General features: G+C 45.3%; 1 protein-coding gene across 3 annotated transcripts in view; it reads left to right on the top strand.

The window, feature by feature from the left end:
• znf704 (zinc finger protein 704) overlaps positions 1–20,689 on the top strand; it is a 38,564-nt gene extending 17,875 nt beyond the window's left edge. For 2 of the 3 annotated variants that reach the window (XM_037474210.2, XM_037474208.2), the window contains exons 3-9: positions 6,532–6,635; positions 7,759–8,036; positions 10,071–10,171; positions 10,418–10,694; positions 11,016–11,147; positions 11,243–11,334; positions 11,852–20,689. In XM_037474210.2, the coding sequence (XP_037330107.2) occupies positions 6,532–6,635; positions 7,759–8,036; positions 10,071–10,171; positions 10,418–10,694; positions 11,016–11,147; positions 11,243–11,334; positions 11,852–11,966 (1,099 nt within the window). In that variant the 3' untranslated portion in view covers positions 11,967–20,689. The remainder of the gene's footprint in view (positions 1–6,531; positions 6,636–7,758; positions 8,037–10,070; positions 10,172–10,417; positions 10,695–11,015; positions 11,148–11,242; positions 11,335–11,851) is intronic. The other variant, XM_037474209.2, reaches the window with a different exon arrangement.
• The last annotated feature ends 29 nt before the right edge of the window (positions 20,690–20,718 follow it).

The raw sequence follows: 20,718 nt of genomic DNA on the forward strand, positions 1-20,718 counted from the left end.
CAGAAGAGTGAGATGGGGGGGAAGAACAAAAGCATCTTAAACCCCTGGCTGTCAGAACACCTCATGTGGGTGGTTTTGACCTGCTTCTTTGTGCACCACAGGGGCAGATGCTCAAGTTAAGGCAACAGATCCAAATCAGCGCTTTCTAAAGCTTCTGATGTGCTTTTGTGGGCTGCTCCTCCGCCTTAAAGGTGGAGACATCATTATATTTGTTATTTGGGTTTCTCTGGATCTTTAAACTTTTACTATCACGGTGCTTATTTGATGTAACGGCAGATTCAGATCCAACAATGGCACAGTCACTGGGGATTACTTGAGCGCATCCAGATACACGTGGAAAACACCAATCAAATCATAACAACAGGCGTGTTTCTTAACTGAAAACACGGATCATGGGGGCAGGTGATGGTTAAATATACTGCAGCACTCACACACAATCAGCATAAGGTACAGAAGCTGTACGTTTCACCCCCTAAACCAAAAGGGTCAAATCTACTTCTCAAAAGAGAGAGAATCCTCGCTTTTTTTCTTTTGTAGATGCAAGAAGTGAGTTTGTCCTACAATACAATAATATCAAATACAAGCTTTCTTTTATCATCATTTACTTTTGGTGCAGCGTTTCTATCTGGGTCTGAGTGAGAATGTTGTCCTTATCATCCTAAAAAAACATATCTTGCTCCTGTTATGTCGAACCAGTCTGTTTATTATCATCACGCTTTGTCAAGTTTGAAATAATACAGTTTTAATTTAAAAACGTGTTGTCATTTGAAACCCCTCTCTCGGAGTGAGGCTGTCTTGATGTTCATAAGCTCCGGAGGAGCAGTTCATTGTAAAGCTCCAGTTACAGTGGATCAGATGGAGCTTTGGCTCTTGAGAACTGAAGCAGGATCTTTGTGTCGGTAAAGATGTCTTCACGCGGCTCCTATTTCAAGGAGCAGGCTGCCAGGTGTGTGTGTGTGTGTGTGTGTGTGTGTGTGTGTGTGTGTGTGTGTGTGTGTGTGTGTGTGTGTGTGTGTGTGTGTGTGTGTGTGTGTGTGTGTGAGCGTGTGTGTGTGTGTGTGTGTGTGTGTGTCAGACTATAGTGGTGATTTGAACTAAATGTTTGCTTTTTTGCAAGGAAAATGTTATCCACATCCATCAAATGTCATGTAAATTCGTCCAACAGGTGACGCTAACGTGGGAAAGAGGATTCTTTAGGATTCATCCTCTGCTGAACATAACTCTCTGTATGGCTCTTTATAACTGTCTCTCGCTCTCAAGATATATATATCTTGATATATATATAGATATATATATCTCATCATTGGGGCAAAGGTGAATTATAACGTTATACTGCTCTCTAAAATGCTGTCACAGCAACATAAACTAGGTTTTTGTATATGGTATTATGTTTAGGCTCTAAGCAGCTTATGATACATTATTCAAATGAAAAGATTTTTATTTCATCAATTAAAAAAATCGTTTTTATTTCATAATAAATTAGATTGTGTGTTTTAATGTAACACATGATGTCTATAATAAAGTAAAAGGATAACATTTACAAGTTTTGATGGTTCAAGGTGATGCAGGCAATGTTTTGTAACGGTGGTCTTTGACATCAGCTGCAATCAAACAGCAAATCCTGTATGTCACAATAAGGCTCATCAGTCAGCAAAAAACGTTATCCCTTTTTATTTTGTGCTGATCCCACCAGGAAGAATCCCCCGATACCGTCTAAAAATGAATTCTATGATGTGCACTCCTAGTAATATGCACATATGTGTATGTTTTGTATCCTTATTGCATCCATCAAAATGGCTACTTCTTATCACCCATCCTCTCGGCTTTACAATAAGACGAACACCAGACTGCAGCTGTCAGCAGCACCTGTGCAAACCTCACACACAGCCCCATGTGTGTCCTAAGTGAAGGCCGAGACTCTCTCTCTTTCTCTCACACGCACAAAAAACACACTGTACAGACGGAAAAACACTATGTCCTCTTGTGTATTTCTCAGGTTTTACAGAATGTGTGTTTTCCAACCTACGGCTTGTTATCTGTAACCCTTCTAGAACCTGAATGCTGCACACAAGAATGTCAAAGATGATTCCTGCGTGTTCCTTTACACACACACCTGTCAATCAAAAAGCTGTGCCCTTCATGCACGTTAACCCCGTGTCATATGCAGATTCCTTTTGGGGTTTTCTGAGGCAGTGAGATGAAGAGATCAGATAAGAGAAGCTTTCTGATTTATGGGAACTTTTTGAGGAGGAAATAGGCGTCATAGTCCAGTGGCTGTAATTAATGAGAAGCCCTCCATGCACCGCTCGCCATCATAGAGACAAGCCAACACAAACACAAACACACACACACAAATAACAACAAAACTTGCTTTGTTTCTGTCTTTTTTTTCTCAGTTATTTTGCTCTTTGTCCGAAGTGTGTGCGGGTGAGAGAGTCAGCAAGAGTTAAAAGTCCTGCAGGGGTGGAGGGAGGAAGAGGAGAGAGAGGACGCAGGACAGACTGGCCGCATGGCCTCTGTTTCAGGGGGAATTCCTGAAACCCACCCCGGCATCCAGCTGCCGCCCACATAGAAACCAGAGAAGAGCATTGTGCGTGTCTGTGCGTGCGTACAGAATCACACTAGCCCCTTTAGTTATTAGTTTGGAGTAGGTGCTTGTTAAAGAGGTTGCACTTTTCCAACAGGGTATTGCAGCATGGCTGCATGCAAAGCATCAACTGTGTTGTTGTATCCTAACTTGCCAAGATGGTGACAGCACACGGCCCTCTAACACACACACACACACACACACACACACACACACACAGCTTTTTGGCACACATATCTCACTAATCTCATCAGAACCCCTGAAGAGGGAGCTGTTGTTTTACTTGTGTCTTGAGAATAGCAGTCCCCTCCTCCGCACAGTGTTATGCCCTGAATCACACTCTTTTACTCAAATGGGTTGTGTTTGATTCATCATTTCCAGTTATCTGAAAGAAATTTATTCAGCTTCTCAAACGTGATGGTCTCACCTTTCTGTATTTGTCCGCCACTTCCACATTGCCCATAAGAGCATTTAAGTATGCATCCCTGTGGAGAATCCTCTTTACAACACATTAACAGTATCTATGTTTGTTTCCCGTTCTGAAGAGCCGGAAGCAGAAAGTAACATTGTGTAATGTTGATCAGTAAACAGGCTCTTCACCTCGCTAGTTCTCTGTTGATGAACATGATAATGTTCCACTCAGGGGTCAGACACTGGTGGATGGTTCATTGTAAGTAAGTGACGTAAGAATGTTAATAAAAACCCAGACACACACATCCACTCTGGCACACACGCTGCAGCGACACACCAAACTCATTTATCAGAATTCACTTATACATCCATTAACCGTCTCTCTGTCACACGCATCCAGCCTTCTATCGTGTGTCTTCCTAACACACACACACACTCTTGGTGTGTTAATTACAGCCGTAATAAGCACTTGGACCACAACTAACTTTGATAAGAGCACTAATGGCAAATGTGATTTGGGGAAAATTCTCTCTCTCTCGATATACGAAGCACCAAGTAATTGTCTGTCACGGTTTCCATGGCGATAACATCTACGGTCACTCAATGGCCTCCCAAGGTGACCAGGAAGTGTTTTTTTACGGCGCCGTGGTGCTACGGGTGACAGCGGCGGTGTGTACGCAGCCTCGTTTCTTGATTTATGTGCAGGCTGTAATGACATCATATTCAACAGGGGAAAGGGTCATAAATTCGACACTAGCTAATGTGCGCTGAGGCTTTTTCTTTGTTAAGTAACTGCTCTCCTCTCACATGGAAACCCAATCTCCCCGTTCTGCCTGTAAAGTTAATACACTTTTAATAGCTTTCACATTAATGCAAGGGCGTATCGTTGGGTATGGACACGTCTCTGCTGCTGCTGATTTGTCCCTAGCAATCATTTCGATCCAAAAAACTGCTCTATTCGTGCCGCCGCTCCGTCTCTGCCACGGTGATGTGGACAGAAAAGATAACAAGAAGCTAACTAAAAAGAGTATGTTGATATTTTTAACCCAACTGCAAAGGTATATTTCTCTTGTGCAAGAACAGACGGGGATAATTGACGCTCCCTGGTCATGAGTCTGGAAATGGGCCGACGCATTCGGCGTATTTGGTGAAATCGCAATTTTTTTAACAACATTGCACACAAACAACACGTTCCCCCAAAGCAGGCTGCTGTTTGAAGAAGAACTTTGGAAATTCCCTCTCGCTCGGTTAGCGCCGGTTTACTTGTAGTTACTAACACACGCCTTCGGGCGTCTCCGACTGCATCTGGGAAAACACACACACCCCCACAAAGAAACAAAGATCAGAATTCAGTAGTGCAGTGAAAAAACACTGTTGTAAAAACCACAAATAAACCAGTTTGTAATGAAACGTGTCTCCTCCTCGGCACACAGACACTTTCCACTGATTTATTTTGACACTTATCAGGACTTTGGTTTGACATGCAGCTCTCTAAGCTACTCATTACAGTTACAATTTATATTTGCACTAAAAATGGTGATTTGGGGGCGAAAAGGTAAGCAATGTGTCAACATGTGCCACTGTACAATCCTCCATAATAACAGTAGGAGCGTTACCCCATACAGTAGTTGTTCCCCATCATAGAAAAATCTTGGGGTGTCATGGATAAGACTAGATCGACCATTAATGCTTAATACACAGTGTTAATAAATACAATGATGAAACCGTATAAAGACAAAAATGACTCCTTTTATGCTTCATTCAGTCACCCCTTTACATTGTGGACCACATCTGTCGGCTCTGAGTCCTCTTTAAACAGGAGTCATCTCGAGCACATCTGTTTTTAGTTTGACGCATGTGGATTTCGGGGCTTTCTTTTCCTCTAGATTTGCTTAAGCTCGGTCAACTCGGACGGGGAGCATCTGTGCCTCAAAGCCGCTCTAAAAATAAACGCGGGAAGTCACGTCTGGGCTTGGACGGGTGCCACTCAACGCGTCCAACGCCGATGATGCCGTTCAGCTGCCCCGCTGTTGCTTCTGCTCGTACGGTTCGCTCTGGGTCGTGTCCTGTTGGGTCGTGAATTGTAGCCTCGATAAACTATGAACATGAAATCAAAGCCAAACGCCCTCCTGTGAGAGATTGTGTGGTTCTCGTCTTTGTGGTGACTTTCCCATTATTGTTGTTTTTATCTGAAATGACTTGAATGGGGAAGGCGACACTCTGATGGATCCAGTGGCACACCTTTGATTTCAGGAGGCGTTTCAATGTATTATTTTCTAGCCCTATGCATTCATGAGAAACAGTCATTGGCCGCTGCATTATTTATTTGTTTGTTTCAGTTCAGTAGCAGGGGATTGAAGTGCTCTCGTACTCCTTGTTCCCGCTCGGTTTTGCTTCTGCTCATGAAGTTGCTTTTGTGTGAAAATGTCAAAATCGTAATGAAAATGTTTTCATAGCCAGGAGATGAGTCTTTGTCTTTGTAATTTAAATCAATCCGAGCAAAAACACATCTGTTTGCATCTTCTCGTTGATTTCTTTGTTTGTCCTTTCCTCTCTTCTTTGAGGTGGAGAATGACACTTTCTCTGAGTGTTTGTATTCTCAACTTTAATAATCAGCATTTCAAACATGTTCTGTTTGAAATGTATCAAGCGGGTAAAAGATGCAGTCGTATTTCACTTTACTTGTTGCTGGATTTACACCAGTTAAGATGGACCGTAACCATCTGATCTCAGTGGCTGTGAAATCTCGGTGGCTGATGCCATGACGCTTTCAAGGCGAAGGGAGATTTCATCATTGTAATGGAATTGACTTTGATCCCTGGGCCTCTACACAACATCCAAGTCTCAGGAACAAAACACACACACACATACACACACGCACTGGCTGCTTGTTATGTTAATAAAGAGCACATACCATCCTCTCGGTGATGAAGCCATTGACGTCCCTTTGATCAAGGGGATTGACGCTGTGTGAGGAATACATGCGGGAGGATTAAGACCCCTGCCTTCGACATGCCTCCTGTAATTAGTGCGTTTGCCACACTCCGATTAGGCGAGACAACATTTGTGTTTTGTTGTATGCATTGGCTCGTGTGTGTTCTTTACAGCACTGGGCTAGTGTTGGTAATGATCTTTGGGGATTGAATGCAAGACACCACATCAGTCGAGCTTAGCTTTTAAAATGTATCTTTTTAGTTTTTTTTACTGCAGCGTTTAAGCTGTTGGCTGTTGATTTCTCTAATAATATAAGGGTATGGATGATTGCATCAGACGCCCACAGAGGAGATATAAATATACAACTTCAATTTAATTAGAAGCTTATTTTACACAAGTCAAAGCCGAGTCAGTTTGAGTCCAGAGGGCTCGTATTTTGTGTGAAAACTTTTGAAGTTAAATCAACAAGGCGCACACTCAGTGTGTGTGTGTGCGTGTGTGTATTGTGGCCGGTTAAAAAGTGCATGTGAAAAACATGCTAGTTTTTTCCTGTGATAGTGATTATTATTTATGTATTCTTTTTCTGTTGTGTTTCCTAGGCGGTCGGAGGAAGAAGTGGACATGGACAAAGTGACAGCTGCCATGGTGCTGACCAGTCTCTCCACCAGCCCGCTGGTCAGGAGCCCCCCCGTCCGAGTCAACGGTGAGTGCCACCGCTAATAAACTACTAAGTAAGCGGAGGAGCAACGTGCTTTAAATCATTCACTGGCTGTGATCGATCACTCCCTCCCCGCCCAGTCTGCCATTCGTATGTTCTGCTTAGACGCCGACTTTTCATTTCTTCAACGCTGTTATCTGGGAAATGCACGTGAAGGCTTAGTTTGATAAATGACTGCCACCTGCTGTGCTCGAGGGTTCACTCTTCAATGAGTTCGTGCGAATCCACAGAAAAGCACAACGAGCCTGGACGCCTGCCACCCAGCGCGGTGGCAGAAATCCAAAGTGGCCCGTTACCGCGGTGACACGCGACCACCCGGATCGTCTGCAACCGAACGGCCGCTCAGTTCAGCCGAGCACCTGTTGTCACGGTTACCGTGGTCAGATGTAAAATGCACATCGCATACGTTACGCTCACATGCACAAAGTGGAATTTAAATACCAACCATCTCTAATCACACCATGTGCGTGTACACCAGCACACGCATGTTCTCATGCGTACAGCAACACGGTTGACATTTCAATCTCATTATCGGCCATTTCATTGTTGTTTTGCACGCGTTCTAACTGTCATTGAATTGAGTTGTGTTATTCAAAATAAAATGTAATGCGGGTGTTGTTATCGCTTGATCCAATCTTAATGGTTTGTGCGCCACAAAACCGAATGCCTATCAGAGCGGCTTTGTTATCCTCTTTATGTGTAATTTTAAGTACAGAAAGAAGCCCACACATAGTTTTTCACTTGTGTACACGCTCTATAGTTTCCCCCAGCCTCAACCTTCACAAAGTGAAATGCCTTTGTAGCTGATTTTGAAAAGAAAAGTTTCTTTGAACTGCAAAAAGCAAGACCTTGGAAGTGTCTCAGTGGGAAAAAAAAGAACAAGAAAGTAACCTTTTCCTTGTTTCATTGTGACTCAGACAACAGTGGTGCTGGGAGGCTCCTTTTGTGAAGTGCAAATAAAGCTGTTAGAAATGAATTGACTGTCTTGATCTCCCACCATTGACGGAGGAACGCCGGGCACTTTTTGCCGTGGTCGTATTATCTACAAACATGACTGAAGGTGTCTTGTGATCTTACTCACTTCCTGTTCCTCCCTGCTTCTCCTCAGAAGGCCTGAGCGGTTCGTGGAAGGACAACGGCTCGGCGTGCCCCTTCACGCCGTCCAGCAACAGCTCTTCGGGCGGCTACTGGAGCTGGTCCGCGCCTAGCGACCACTCCAACCCTTCTACGCCGTCTCCACCGCTATCCGCCGACAGCTTCAAACCCTTCCGCGTGCCAAGCATGGGCGGCGTGGGACCCGGCCCCGCGGGGCCGGAGGACCCCAGCCTGGATGAGCAGGACGGCAGCAGCCTGCTCTTCGACGAGCCCATCCCTCGCAAGCGCAAGGTGAGTCCGAGGGAGAACAAATTAGCAATTAAAGGTGTTTTTTTTTTTTTTTTTTAAATCAAGCTAGAATAAAACAATAATAAGTCAATTATTACTAATGTTTGAAAATGCCTTCAAACACCAGACAGTAAGCAGGCGGCTACATTTCTACTTCTTTAAATTGAAAACAACATACTGAAAGCACACTTGGTCTTGGTCTAAATGGTCACCAAGCAAACAAAAAGATAATGTCTGAGAAAACAAATGTATAGTGGACAGTGTCTTCTGTGTTTCCTCTACCATTCTATAGGGGGAGGGGGGGGCACACACACACTCCGGCATCGGAAAATGTATCAGTGTCCGTCTGCATCCGTCCCCGGAATCCACGTTGACCTTAAGTGACCTCTTTGAAACACTCGTGACAGTACTGTCAGCAACAGGAGGATCTCAATAAGAAGCTGACAGCATCACGCGAGCTGCCTGATGATTCCCTCCTTCCACACACTGTAACATTAACCTCTGAGGTCCTCTGGAGCTGAGACTCTGACTGACTGATTGGCAGAGGTGAAAATGTGACAGGAAAGGACGTGCAGGCGTTTTTGCTCTGGTGGTCGTTTTGTCCGTTCTGCACAGATGTTATGAGCCCAACACACACACACACACACACACAGTTTCTCACTCATCATTCTGCCTCGTTTCATTTCTACACCCAGCTGACAGTTCATCACATCCACAGCACAGTGTCACTCATTATTTCTTAAGATGTATGTTGCTTTTCACTCGCCCCTTGAAGCCTCTCTCTCTCCTTATCGGTGCTCTGACTTGCTGGTTAGTCGTTGGCTGTCGGTGTCATCCATCTATTCCTTCTTTCATTCTCTCTCCCCCTTCATCCCCCACTTCCTCCCCAGCTCTCGCCAGTATTTTCGCCCCCCATCTGCCCTCGTTCTGTGTGTGTATAAATATATATATATATATATTTATGTGTGTGTGCGCGTTTCCTCAATGGACATTCACTCAATTACAGTGTTCACATGCAGCTGCTTCAGAACGGCTGCTCCCATAAAGATCCAAACAGCCTCACCATCCCACCCCTAAAAATTGATGGGTACTTATGACAAAGAAGGGCAACAAGAGGGACAGAGACATTTAGAAAAGGGAAAGGAACAATGGAGTATGTCAGGAGACAAAAACTGATTTTATTAAGCTTGGAGAACAATGACGTTGACTTCCAATAAACACACACACACACTAAATATACGATGCCACGGTTTCACATGGATTAATCTTCACGCTCCTCTTGTGCCTACGCTTCTCTCTTGGCAAGGCAATATTGTTTAGAGCTCACCGTTTAATTAACTGTGAAACGCGTCTTTGAAAGGGAATAACACGCACACCAACACAGAACAGGCTTTTATTAACGCAAGACAAAACAATGCACAGAGGTGACGGATAATTGTTGTGTGTGTGTGTGCATGCATTTGTGAAAAGAGGAGATGGGGGGGCATCTCGTTGAAATGAAATCAGCCATCAGTACAATAGTTTGACACACAGGCCTATTGTATAGGAGCATTTGTAAGGCGGAGAGCAGGTAGAGGGAGGGGGGGTGGGGACGAAAACAAGAAAGCACGCAGGGCTTTTCACACCATGAAAGACGAGTGCAGCTTCTCTAGGAAGCCTGTAGTGTAATTAGAGTAGACCGACAAAAGGGTGCGGGAGCCTCATCAGCTCAAAACCACAGAAACATGAACTCCTGATGAGCATGTTACAGTACAGCTGTAACAGACATGAAGGGGCATCTAGCAGGAAGTTGTTCCATTTCCTTGCCAGTTGTATGCGGTGAAGTTGAACAACCTGACGGTGTGACATGACAAACCCCGATCTGCATTTTTTCAACAGCATAGCAACCACTTAAATAAAGCATCCTCACTTTGACGCACACTCCGCCGCACGTTTCTTATCCTGTTAATAAACAACCGTATGTTTCCGTCAACGCAAAACCATTGGTGAACCGCCGCGTTGTCTGACTGTTGTTGCCGTACTTTGTGTCTCGTGCAGAACTCCATGAAGGTGATGTTCAAGTGCCTGTGGAAGAACTGTGGCAAGGTGCTGAGTACCGCAGCTGGTATCCAGAGACACATCCGCACCATCCACCTGGGGTGAGAAACTAGCAGAGTCATTGTCAAATCCGTAGGTTGCCACGGTAACAGTTTTGCTTTGGGAGAGAGGGGGAAGCAGAACCATGAATGACACGTTTATACTGACGTTCAATTAAGCGGAGGTCCGAGGTGTTTAGTGGGTTGTAGGAATGACTTCGGGGGTAAAGGGGGAACAGGAGCTGTGTGTTCAGCACACGGACGTTGTATTTACTTTCCTCTTCACGTCCGGATCTCGCCGCTCTGCAGGCGTAGCTGCGACTCGGACTGCAGCGACGGCGAGGAGGACTTCTACTACTCCGAGATCAAGCTCAACACGGACTCTGTGGCCGAGGGGCTGAGCAGCCTGTCCCACGTGTCCCCGCCGCCTCCCGCCTCCCCTCACCCGCTTCTCAGCCAGCTGTCGGAGTGCCACAGGCCTCTGGGCCCGTCCGACGCCAAGGAGCCTCACGCCGGCGGCGCCACCCCGCTCAGCCGCTCCGCGCCCAGCGCGCTCTACCTCATCCACACGGACCACGCCTACCAGGTGAGGCAGCGCAGAGAGAGTGCACATGCGTACACACACACACACACACACAGTCGGGTTTACGCTCTGTGTACAACACTCCCGATCAATGAGCTCTCTGGATCAATATGCACACAACATCACACTGATCAGGCTGTGGATGCACGTATATAGTCTCACACTGCTATCAGGATCTCCTCATTGAATAATTAGTTCTTCGTTTAATTGAGGAGCTTTTACAATGTGAGACACCTAAGACCTTTAAGTGATTCAAAATAAACACCCTTTTAGTTTGAGTTGACTGATGCATTTCAGGGAGACTAATTTGACCTCTGCCCTCAGGCCACGGCTCCAGTGTCCATCCCGTCCAGCAGTGACTCGACCGGCTGCGCCTCCACCAGCTTCACCCCCACCAACAGCTCCAGCTTCAGCATCTCCTGGCAGTCACCACCCGTCACTTTCACCGGGACCACGGTGAGGACACCCTGAGGCCGGGCATTTGTTCTATACTACATACATATATCTATCATTTGGGTTCCTCTGACCATACATTTGTCTGCCGTCCTAAGGTGTCCCCCAGTAAAAGCCAAGGCTTTGGCGAACAGCGCTCCCAGACCATCGCCGTCCTCTCGTCCCCTCCCAGAGCCTCCAGCGCCCTCAGGTACTGGCTGCACCACGCTCAGCTGACACTTCCTTCTTTTTTAGCTTTAATTAAAGGTCCAACCAACTTAACGCGCATATTAGATCTTCCCACGAGACAGCTCGTATTTAAGCCAATGCGTCTAATCTGTTTATCTATTTCAATTAGACCTGACGAGGTGCAAAATATTGACTCTAACAAATAGGCTCCATTACTCTTAATTAAAGAAAAGTCACAATGAATTAGCTGAGCTGAGCTGCTGATTTACCCAATCACCTTCAACGAGGAACCAAGCGTTTGGTTTTTAGATGGCGTGGTTTATGCAGTGATTACTATTTACCACATTAAGGCCTTGTTGTCTGCTGATGACGGTTTGGCTGCAATTAGAAGATACTTTGTCTAATAAACAGAAGACTTTAATCGTTTGCTTGCTTTAGTCAGATAACTCTGGATTGATCTTTCACAGGTTTCTGTTGCATCAATTCTGGAGTTTGTGGTATTGTTACAGTCCCATCAGTTTTTCTCCCTTCGTCCTCAGCAGAAAGGTGCGCGGTGAAGGGAAGAAGTGCCGCAAGGTGTACGGGATGGAGAACCGCGACATGTGGTGCACCGCCTGCCGCTGGAAAAAGGCCTGCCAGAGATTTACCGACTGAACATCACACACAGCGGCTCAACCCGCGCGCCACACCAACGGCCACTGCTGCCATCCGCCAGATAAGAGGGGAGGGGCTTCATTTTGCATGCATTTAGCTTCCCAGCCCTGCTTCGCCATTTACACTCTTCCCCGTTTTGGGAAACCCCAATGCAGCTAAAAACATTTGAAGAAGAAATTGTTCTTCTGTTTTTTTTTTTTTTGTAAAGCTCTGATTTTTAAATGAAAGTCTAGTTGACGAAGGGGTCTGTGAAAAAAGGTCCTTTTTTGTCTGTTTTGTCAACAAATGAAAAACTCTTTTACCCTGACGACGAATGGGCCGCTTTGTTGCAGCTTTTTCACGTCACGAAAACCCGGAGGAACAGCCCTCAGTTTTATTTATCCATTGTTTTATTCCTGGACTTTTTGAGGAGATCTTTTCCCTCGACATCACAGCCTCGCCCGGTTCCTCCCTTGTTATTCACTCCTGACAGCTTTCTGAGGGAATGTACGGCAGGTTGCCTTGTACACAGAGAGTGAGGAATGAAGACCCACACGGTGGATGATCAATGCAAAGGAGATACTATTTACAGGAGATGGACCATGCCAGTGATTTCCGACATTCACAAACATTAAACAAACAACCGCTGGAATTCCCACACAATCAAAGTAAAGACTTAAGTTGATTCATTTTCTTTTATCTTTTATCAGGGATGTGAATCTAAAGAAAGCAAAAACCAGCAGCTAAAACCTGGAGTTGTACTGATTACAGCACCATCTCAAAAGCTCCTCTCTTTCATGGCGACTTTGCAACCAAAAACTACTATATCTTATTCTTTATGCTTTCTTTTTTTATAGTAAAGGTGTTTACAATGTTTACCGTTGCTGGTGTGTTTTTTTTTTTTCTTTCTTTTTTTTTTTCCTCCTTTTCCATCCTTTTGTGTGCAAACCGAGACTGTTTACCTGCCACCCGCTGAAGAAGGTGTGCTGAAAGACCTTCCTGCCAGCCCTGCAAGCGTGAAGTCAGCAGCCTGCAAGGCCACAGAAAGATAAACACCTTTCACCACACGCAGAGAGACGGACCGCCCTCCTCCTCCTCATCCTCCTCCTCCTCAACCCTCACACCGCCCCAAAGCGAACCACGTATGTTTGTGTTTTTTTGTGTGCCCCACTCAAGAGCATCTCGACGATCTGTTAACCACGAGGGGAGGGCTGAGAGCCAAAAGTGTGTGTGTGTGTGTGTGTGTGTGTAACGAAGCTTCTTTTTAGTGGAATCGTTTCCATGAGCCCTTCTTCATTTCCAATTTAACTGGTAATAAAAGGAAGTGAGAGCTAAAAATAAAGCAATTGGCGGACTAAATAAGCACTTGATTAGGTCATTGCTCTGTAGTTTGAGGTGCGCTGCAGATCTCATTCACTTAGCAACATGCAAGAAAAGCTTTGACTAAAACTTACATAAGAGTCCTTGTGATCGTCACATACAGGTCCAGAGTGGCGTTGGTGAAAATATCCAACTTGTCATTTGAATGTGTGGACTTCTGGCTTTCTTGGCTCAAAGGCAGGGAACAAACATCACAAGGCCAAATAGTTTACAGTTTACAGGTGTTCACTCGGTGGATAAACAAAACTCTTTTCTGTGTCACTTAAATTACAGATTGCTGATATTGATAGAAATGTTCTACAATTTTTTTTATTTTTCTACAAATAGACATTTTTTCATTCTGTTTCTGCATTTAATCTCTGCATTATATGATATTTTCTTGACCACACGCTGACATCATTATTGGCGATTCTGTCTGACGCACAGGATCATTTTACCCCCAAATTATTCACAGCCTACACAGCGCAGTACTTCCTCACCTCATGGGACAGTCGTGTCACTTTTGCGCCGCTGTTTTTCTTTTTTTCTCTGTTCATGTATACATGTAATTGTATTTTCTCAAAGCTCTGTGTATATTACCAGTTACCTCGGCCATTTCCAACCATACGAACCGGACTGGTTTGAGTTTGAGACGGGGCGAGGAAATAATCTGCGATTCAACATGTCAGGCTTCTGTTTGGAATTTAGGGAAAGCCTTAAAGTCGCTCATCGCGCTTCAATGTAAATGTCTTTACATTGCTGTTTAAATTAGAAATATTTAGAGTATCAGCAAACTGATTTGTGTTATGTGGACGTATTATTGTTTAAGAAAAGACAAATCTATATATATATAGGGGAAAACCTTTTGGAATTTAAATTCAAAGAAAAAAGATTTGATTTGGCTCTTTTTTTATGAATATATAACTATACTGTTTATGAATTTTTGTTTTCATGTTCTGCTGAATGTTTTTATTTTGTTTGTAGCTAACTGTAGGGGAGGGAAGGGGGGGGCAGGCATAACTCTCACTAGAAGCCACATTGTTGTCTCTCCGGCCAGTGTGACCCGCCCGCTCCCGCCTGGAGCTCCTCCACGCCGTCCTCCTCGCTCATTAGAACCGTTCTCTTCCTTCTTCCTTCGTACTCGTCCTGATTGACATCTCGGTGCTTCTGCACTCCTGTGCGTCCGCCACGCGCTTCTGTGTATGAATGTGAAGGAGCCCCCCGCCCCCCCTATAAATGGCCCGTGGCGTTCCCCTGTCAGACCTCCTGACAAACCAACACTTTGGGGCGAGCGGATGTTGCTGTCGTTGTTTTTTTCCGTGCACTTCCTAGCGCCCTTCCTACATCACGCTGGTGCTTCATGTTTGCAATCGGGAAGCATCTCCTCCGTCTGGTGTCCAGGAACAAGTCCCTGCTGTAGCTCAGCTCAGAAGCTCCGGCAGGACGGAAAATAGTGTGCGGCAGCATCTCCAGGCAGCTCTCTCTCTGTGCTGACTCTTGGTCAGTGTTGTGTCAACCATATGGCTAATAGTACGACTTGGCCAAAATAAGCTAATTCATGTATTATTCCAAACCCAAGGAGATTTGCTGCCATATTTCTCACACCCGTCCAGGAGCTGTGGGCCTTGTTCTGTGGGCTGCGTCAGAACATCTTGGTCCCATTGAGGGACTCACAAAGACAGCCGGCCAAGGTACTGTCTTGGCCTGGGGTAAAAATGGTGGTGCTATATTCCCGTACAGTGCTGTTTCTCACATGTTGTCATCTGATCACATTAACCTCCATTTTGTACACAATGTTATGCTGTAGAACATGAAAATAAAAAGACCCTGCCTCAAGCCTACCAGGTGTCACGACACGAGTTAGTGAGGGCTCTCTGTCCTGCTTCCGCCTCAGTTCTGAGGGATGTTTTTGTTTGTTCTCATTGCCATCTCCTCATTTGTTGCTCTTTGTCCTGAAGGTGGGATCAAATGCATCGATTTGCTTTGTGTTATACTACAAAAATATTGGTACTAAGCAAACAGTTTTACATTTTCACGTGTAATCGGTAAATCGAGTCTTCCTTTTGTTGTGCAACTCAAGATTTTCAAACTTTCCAACTTGGCAAACTCAATCTGCAGATAGAGACCGCTCCAAAAGAGTAGTTAATTAAGAAGACATCCCATTAGTTTTCACATGTTTTAAGCATGTTTAACATGCAAAACTAACTTCTAAGAGCGACTCAAACTCTTCCGTGGTTTATATCTCGCTCTCTAATGCAGAAAAAGTTATTTCAACATCCCAGTTAGCAATTAGCAGTTTAAAATTCCACATAACATATGTTGAGATGTTTACGATATTGGATTATTTAATTCTGTTGAGAAAAAAGGCGGGGGGGGGGGGGGATCATGACTCTTAGATTCTGACTCCCAAATTGACACCCGAAAGATGCCAAACCGGCCATATGGCATCTCGCTCCTGATCCGATCATGTGACTTATTCATGTTTCAAGCCGAAATGAGCTCTCAGCCCTGCGACCCGGGGGAAGGAGGCCGTTACAGACACGTGTTCGCGCAGCAGAATTAAAAAGCTCTCCGTCGGGCGAGACGCAGGAGGAGGTCTTGAGTGACATGAATACTTGAGAGGACTGCTCGGGCCTTTGTTCTCTGATGTGTTTAAGGGCTGAGTTCTCAGCCGTGATTTAGAAACTCAACAAGACAACATGGCGTGATTTGAGTTACGAGGAAGCCTCAATATTTACGGCCTCTCACACACACACACGTACACACAGTTTGTCACGTAATTGCCCAGTGCAGCTCCCAAGCAGTGACGGCTTTAACAGCAGTTCATATGTTGACAGATTTATTTGTATTTGTGGTTTATGTACCTGATCCTCACTGAGAATAATATTTCATAACAGACACGTTTGTGACGAGAGGCTCACACCTTATATCACATGTGTGCTACAATACACACAGATTAAGCTGCAGTACAGTATCTTTAAGATAGATTATCAGTGTAAAACTCATTATTTCATTTGCACCATCATTCTCAGACGTTGTTCCTCTGCGCTGTGGTTGCAGATCAAACATGTGAGCAGATGTGATCTGCACACGAGCCCTCCTGTGTTCTGCAGAAATACTTGTGACCCCTTAACAATAGTGCGACAGCAGGCGGCCCTCTGTGGAGTCAGACGTCATGTGAAAGTGACTGCAAATATAATAATACATCTCGTTTTACATTGTGCTTGGAAACAAACATGGACTGTGAGCAATGAACACCAGAGTTGTCGAGTGTGACCTTGCGTGACCCTAAGAATACACAGAGTAGCAGAGTATCTTGTAAGTGTACCGATCCCACCGACCCTGGTTTCCGTGGCAACCATGCTGTTGCGGATGCTCCTATGCAGAGCCGCGGCCGGGGCGGAGGTGGTGTCGTCGTCGTCAATAAAAAGAGGAGGTACCCTCCATCCTTCATTCGTTCATTAAGGAGAGGAGGAGGAAGAGGAGGAGGGTTGATGAAATGGCTTTTGCAAACACTCCAGAGGCAGATGGGGGAGGGGGACTTCCCTACCAGACACTATGATTTGTTTCTCTTTGAGCTGCTTTGCCCCCCTCTCCCCCCGGTAGCGTAATCTTTGTGGGACCAAAAGGAGTCCTGAATGTGCCTTGATGAGTGTGGAGCTCCCACAGTGGACCTCAGTTGAGACCCGAGTTCTGTTGCTGTGACACGCAGAGGCCACAGTGGAACGTCTCTGGGGCCGGCCGGTATGAGACAGTGGACTGTCTCTGGGACCGGCCAGCATGAGACAGTGGACTGGCTCTGGGGCCGGCCGGTATGAGACAGTGGACTGTCTCTGGGGCCGGCCAGTATGAGACGGTGGAATTTGTGATACAAAGAAATGTCCCGCGAGCTCCGTTCAGAGGCCCCTTTGGCCGCGGTTCTAGAAAGATGTTGCAACGTCTAAGAGAGACTTTTCTACTCTCTGCTTTTCAATGTGCGTATGGTATTTGTTGTCTATTTGTTGTCTCTTTTGTTTTCCCAAACAAGGCTCTGCTCTCTCTTTTGTTCGGGGGCGTGTAGATAAATGTGTGTGGATGTGAAGAATCACTGTTTCAGGAATGAAGGAAGCCTCGTGCAGCAAACAGCACGGCAAACATTCCCTGAGATTATTCTCTTTTGTTGGAGCTGCTCAGTGAGCAGATAGAGAGATGAAAACCTCACCTGCAACACTCCTGTGATTGGATGTGACTATTCAGAACACAGCTCCTTCACTTTAAACCCGATTATGCAACACAGAGACCCGCCCTCTTTGTAAACCGGACTCTCATTGGCTGTTTTACCTAATTACAATCACGGAGACCTCAAGAACTGTTGGACTGGGATTTTACACTCTTTTTTCAAACATTGTGTATACTATGTGCTCTGGTCTAACTGGGTTTCTAATACTGCATGTGCATGCAAACAAGGAAACTGAGATACTTTCTCTAAACGTGATCTTTTTGTGCTTTGGCGTACATGACGGGTTACGAGCAGCCTCCGTATTGTTCTAGTTTTATCTCAGCTTCCCACCATGAAAACACAGAGACACAGCATACAACAATAAATGTTTTTCTCACCTTTTCAATTACGTACACATTTGTCAAAAGTACCGGTGATTCGCTGCCGGCACGCTCCGATCTCCCCCCCCCCCCTGTCTGAGGCCCGGGGGAGTCTAGCAGGATGCCTGTGGGAGACGGATCCCTGTGATGGGGGGGGTGGGTAGTGCCGCCTGCAGTTATGAAAAGGTCTCAAGTGTGAGCTCTAAGTTGTTCTTCCTCCAACTGCAACCCAGAACCTCAGAGGAGAAGTACCTGACCCGAGTACAAGGAGGTAACTACAAGCACCGCAGGTGTTCACGCCTGCATGCGGCTGCTCTCCACCCTGACGTGGCCGCAACAGTTTTATATCTTTTTAAAGCCTCTAAATGTACATGTTTTGACATTTGTTTCCAGACTGTAAACTTAGTCATAGAGTAGTTTGACATTTGGGGAAATATGCTGATTAGCTTTCGTTCCTCTGATGTTTTTTTATGCAGCGTTCAGTCAGTGCAGAGGACGCACGCTGGCACTTTGATGCACCAGTGATCTCCCTACATTCAGTCATCTCCAATCGGTACCATTACTCTCAAATATCTGAGGGGAAGAAGGGGGGGGGGGGACACGTTGTAAGAGAAAGTTTTGTTTTGCAGAAGGTTGAGGAATTATTTACAGTACCGGAGTGCTCTGACATCTGGGAATACATTCATCATTCTGTGCTTAAAGGTAGGGGATGCCTGATGTTTGGAGATGGGCACCTTTCCTCTTCTCGAGCAACTGCAACATTTATGTCAGCCTGCATCATTCATCAAGCAGAATTCATAAAGCCTGCGTTTGAATATGCAGCTAAATATCTCGGCCGCAAACGTTTGTCGCCTGTGTTTTATTTTTCATAAAAACCTTCTGGCAAAGACTTCGTGCCACACAACCTGGGCCTCTGCGTGCACACGCGCACACAATGTGAGTGAAAGAGCTGCGAAAGCCAACTGTGTTGGATCATGTCATCGGGGACTCAACATATGTCCCCGTGGCTCCAGGTCTCATCCTGTGATGATGTGAGAGAGACAGAGAGAGAGAAAGCCGGTTGCATCCCTCCAGGGCGGCTGGTCCAAAACACACAGCTCTGCCAAGGACTTGATAGCAACAAATGCGTGTGTGTGTCTATGTGTGTGTGTGTGTGTGTGTAGGTGCAGCTTGAGACGATGGAGTGTGTGTTTCACATAACCACCTGAGGTATCACCCATCTGCTCGATGTAGCATTAAAGTGTGTGAGGAAAGTGTGGGTGTGAAAGCTCACCTTGCATTTGTGTGTTTTGTATGTGTGTGTGTGTGTGTGTGTGTGTGCACATCTACTCGCTGATCAAGCCATTCCTGCAGCCATTAATGCACATTTAAATGTACCTCACGCACTATCAACTAGTGCATTATCATAGAATAATGATAATTCCCGTGCTGCTTCTCACACCGGAGTTCATTGTCCTCCATTGTCTTCGACGCGGGCGTCTTGCAGAGCGTCGCCGCCCATCACATGGTCAGAAGGAGCCCACGGATGGTGATGCAAAACACAAGTGGATGTTACATCAGACGCTGTGGCTGTAGAGCTGCTTTTCCAGAACATGTTGACTGTCTCGGAGAAGCACGGGGAGCTGTTTACGTGTGCGCCTTTGGGTCCGACTCATTGAATTATTGATGAGGGTGGTGAAAAGGCGCCCGTGTGCACAGGCTCCAGCTGTGACCTCCGTTGATTAGAATCGTTGGCGACCATGAAATCGGTAGCTTCCCTTCGCTGCGAGGGGTTCAAAGTGTGGGGGGGGGGGGGGGACATATGTATCCGTGTAAAAGAAGCAATATTGATTTAATTTTCTTCTGAAAACTCGAGATTAAGAGAGATTTCTGTTGCTGGGACAGGAGGGATCACAACTGAATCCTCTCCCACCCAGAAGTCACTAAGGTCATTGTACTACCGAGAGGAACAAACAGGAACGTACTGCATGAGCCTGGCTATGTGTAGGTATTTTGGTATTTTTGGATGAACCTGCAAAACTCGCGCTTTGTAAAGAGATTAAACTTTAAATTAATAGTTTTAAATTTAGGGTAATCCAGTCATTCAAGGTAATTGAAAAAATCAGCATATTTGTCTCGCTGAGTCAGTTGTGAAGATCGATGCCACGCTCATGTCTGAATGCTGAAGACAAAGCCGCACCTTCTGTTTGCATACAGAGCGGTAACCGGGGGAAACGGACAGCCTTTCAACTGGACAATGCTTTCGATCGATTGTCTTTAGTCAAAGTGGCATAAATCCTCTCATATAACTATAAATACCCCCCCGAACACCTAGAACTCCTTTACATCAACGTGTGTCTGTACTGGGTTACTAAACTTACACACAAACTAAGCCATGTTTGAACTGAATGTTCTCTCTCTGCACATTTAAAACAAAGCCTGCTTCATCATATAACAAACAAGAGATTCTTTATTGTCAATAAACTTCACAAAGTACTTGCAATATCTGTCACAAATATACTTGCAACAATGATGTTTTCTTATATTCTTTTCTACAGTATGATGTAATAAATTCTATATCATGTTTTTCATTAATAAGAACCAACACACACTGACTGTTAACCCTGTACCAGTTTCTTTCTTAGCCGATCTGTGTGTGTGTGCAGAAACTGCCAGTGTTATTGTTGTAAATGGTGTTATCTGACAAATTGCTTTCTGGTGCTGTTGTTGTTTGACTCTGTGTTTACAGTTAAGACTTCTCGAGACTTTGTAACCCGACGAATCTGAAGACATCTGGTTAGAACCGAATAAAGATTTTTTGGCAGCTCTTTGTTAGCCGTCACTGTGCTTTTCTCAC

The sequence above is a fragment of the Pungitius pungitius genome, chromosome 17, assembly GCF_949316345.1.
Source record: "Pungitius pungitius chromosome 17, fPunPun2.1, whole genome shotgun sequence".
Classification (NCBI taxonomy): domain Eukaryota; kingdom Metazoa; phylum Chordata; class Actinopteri; order Perciformes; family Gasterosteidae; genus Pungitius; species Pungitius pungitius.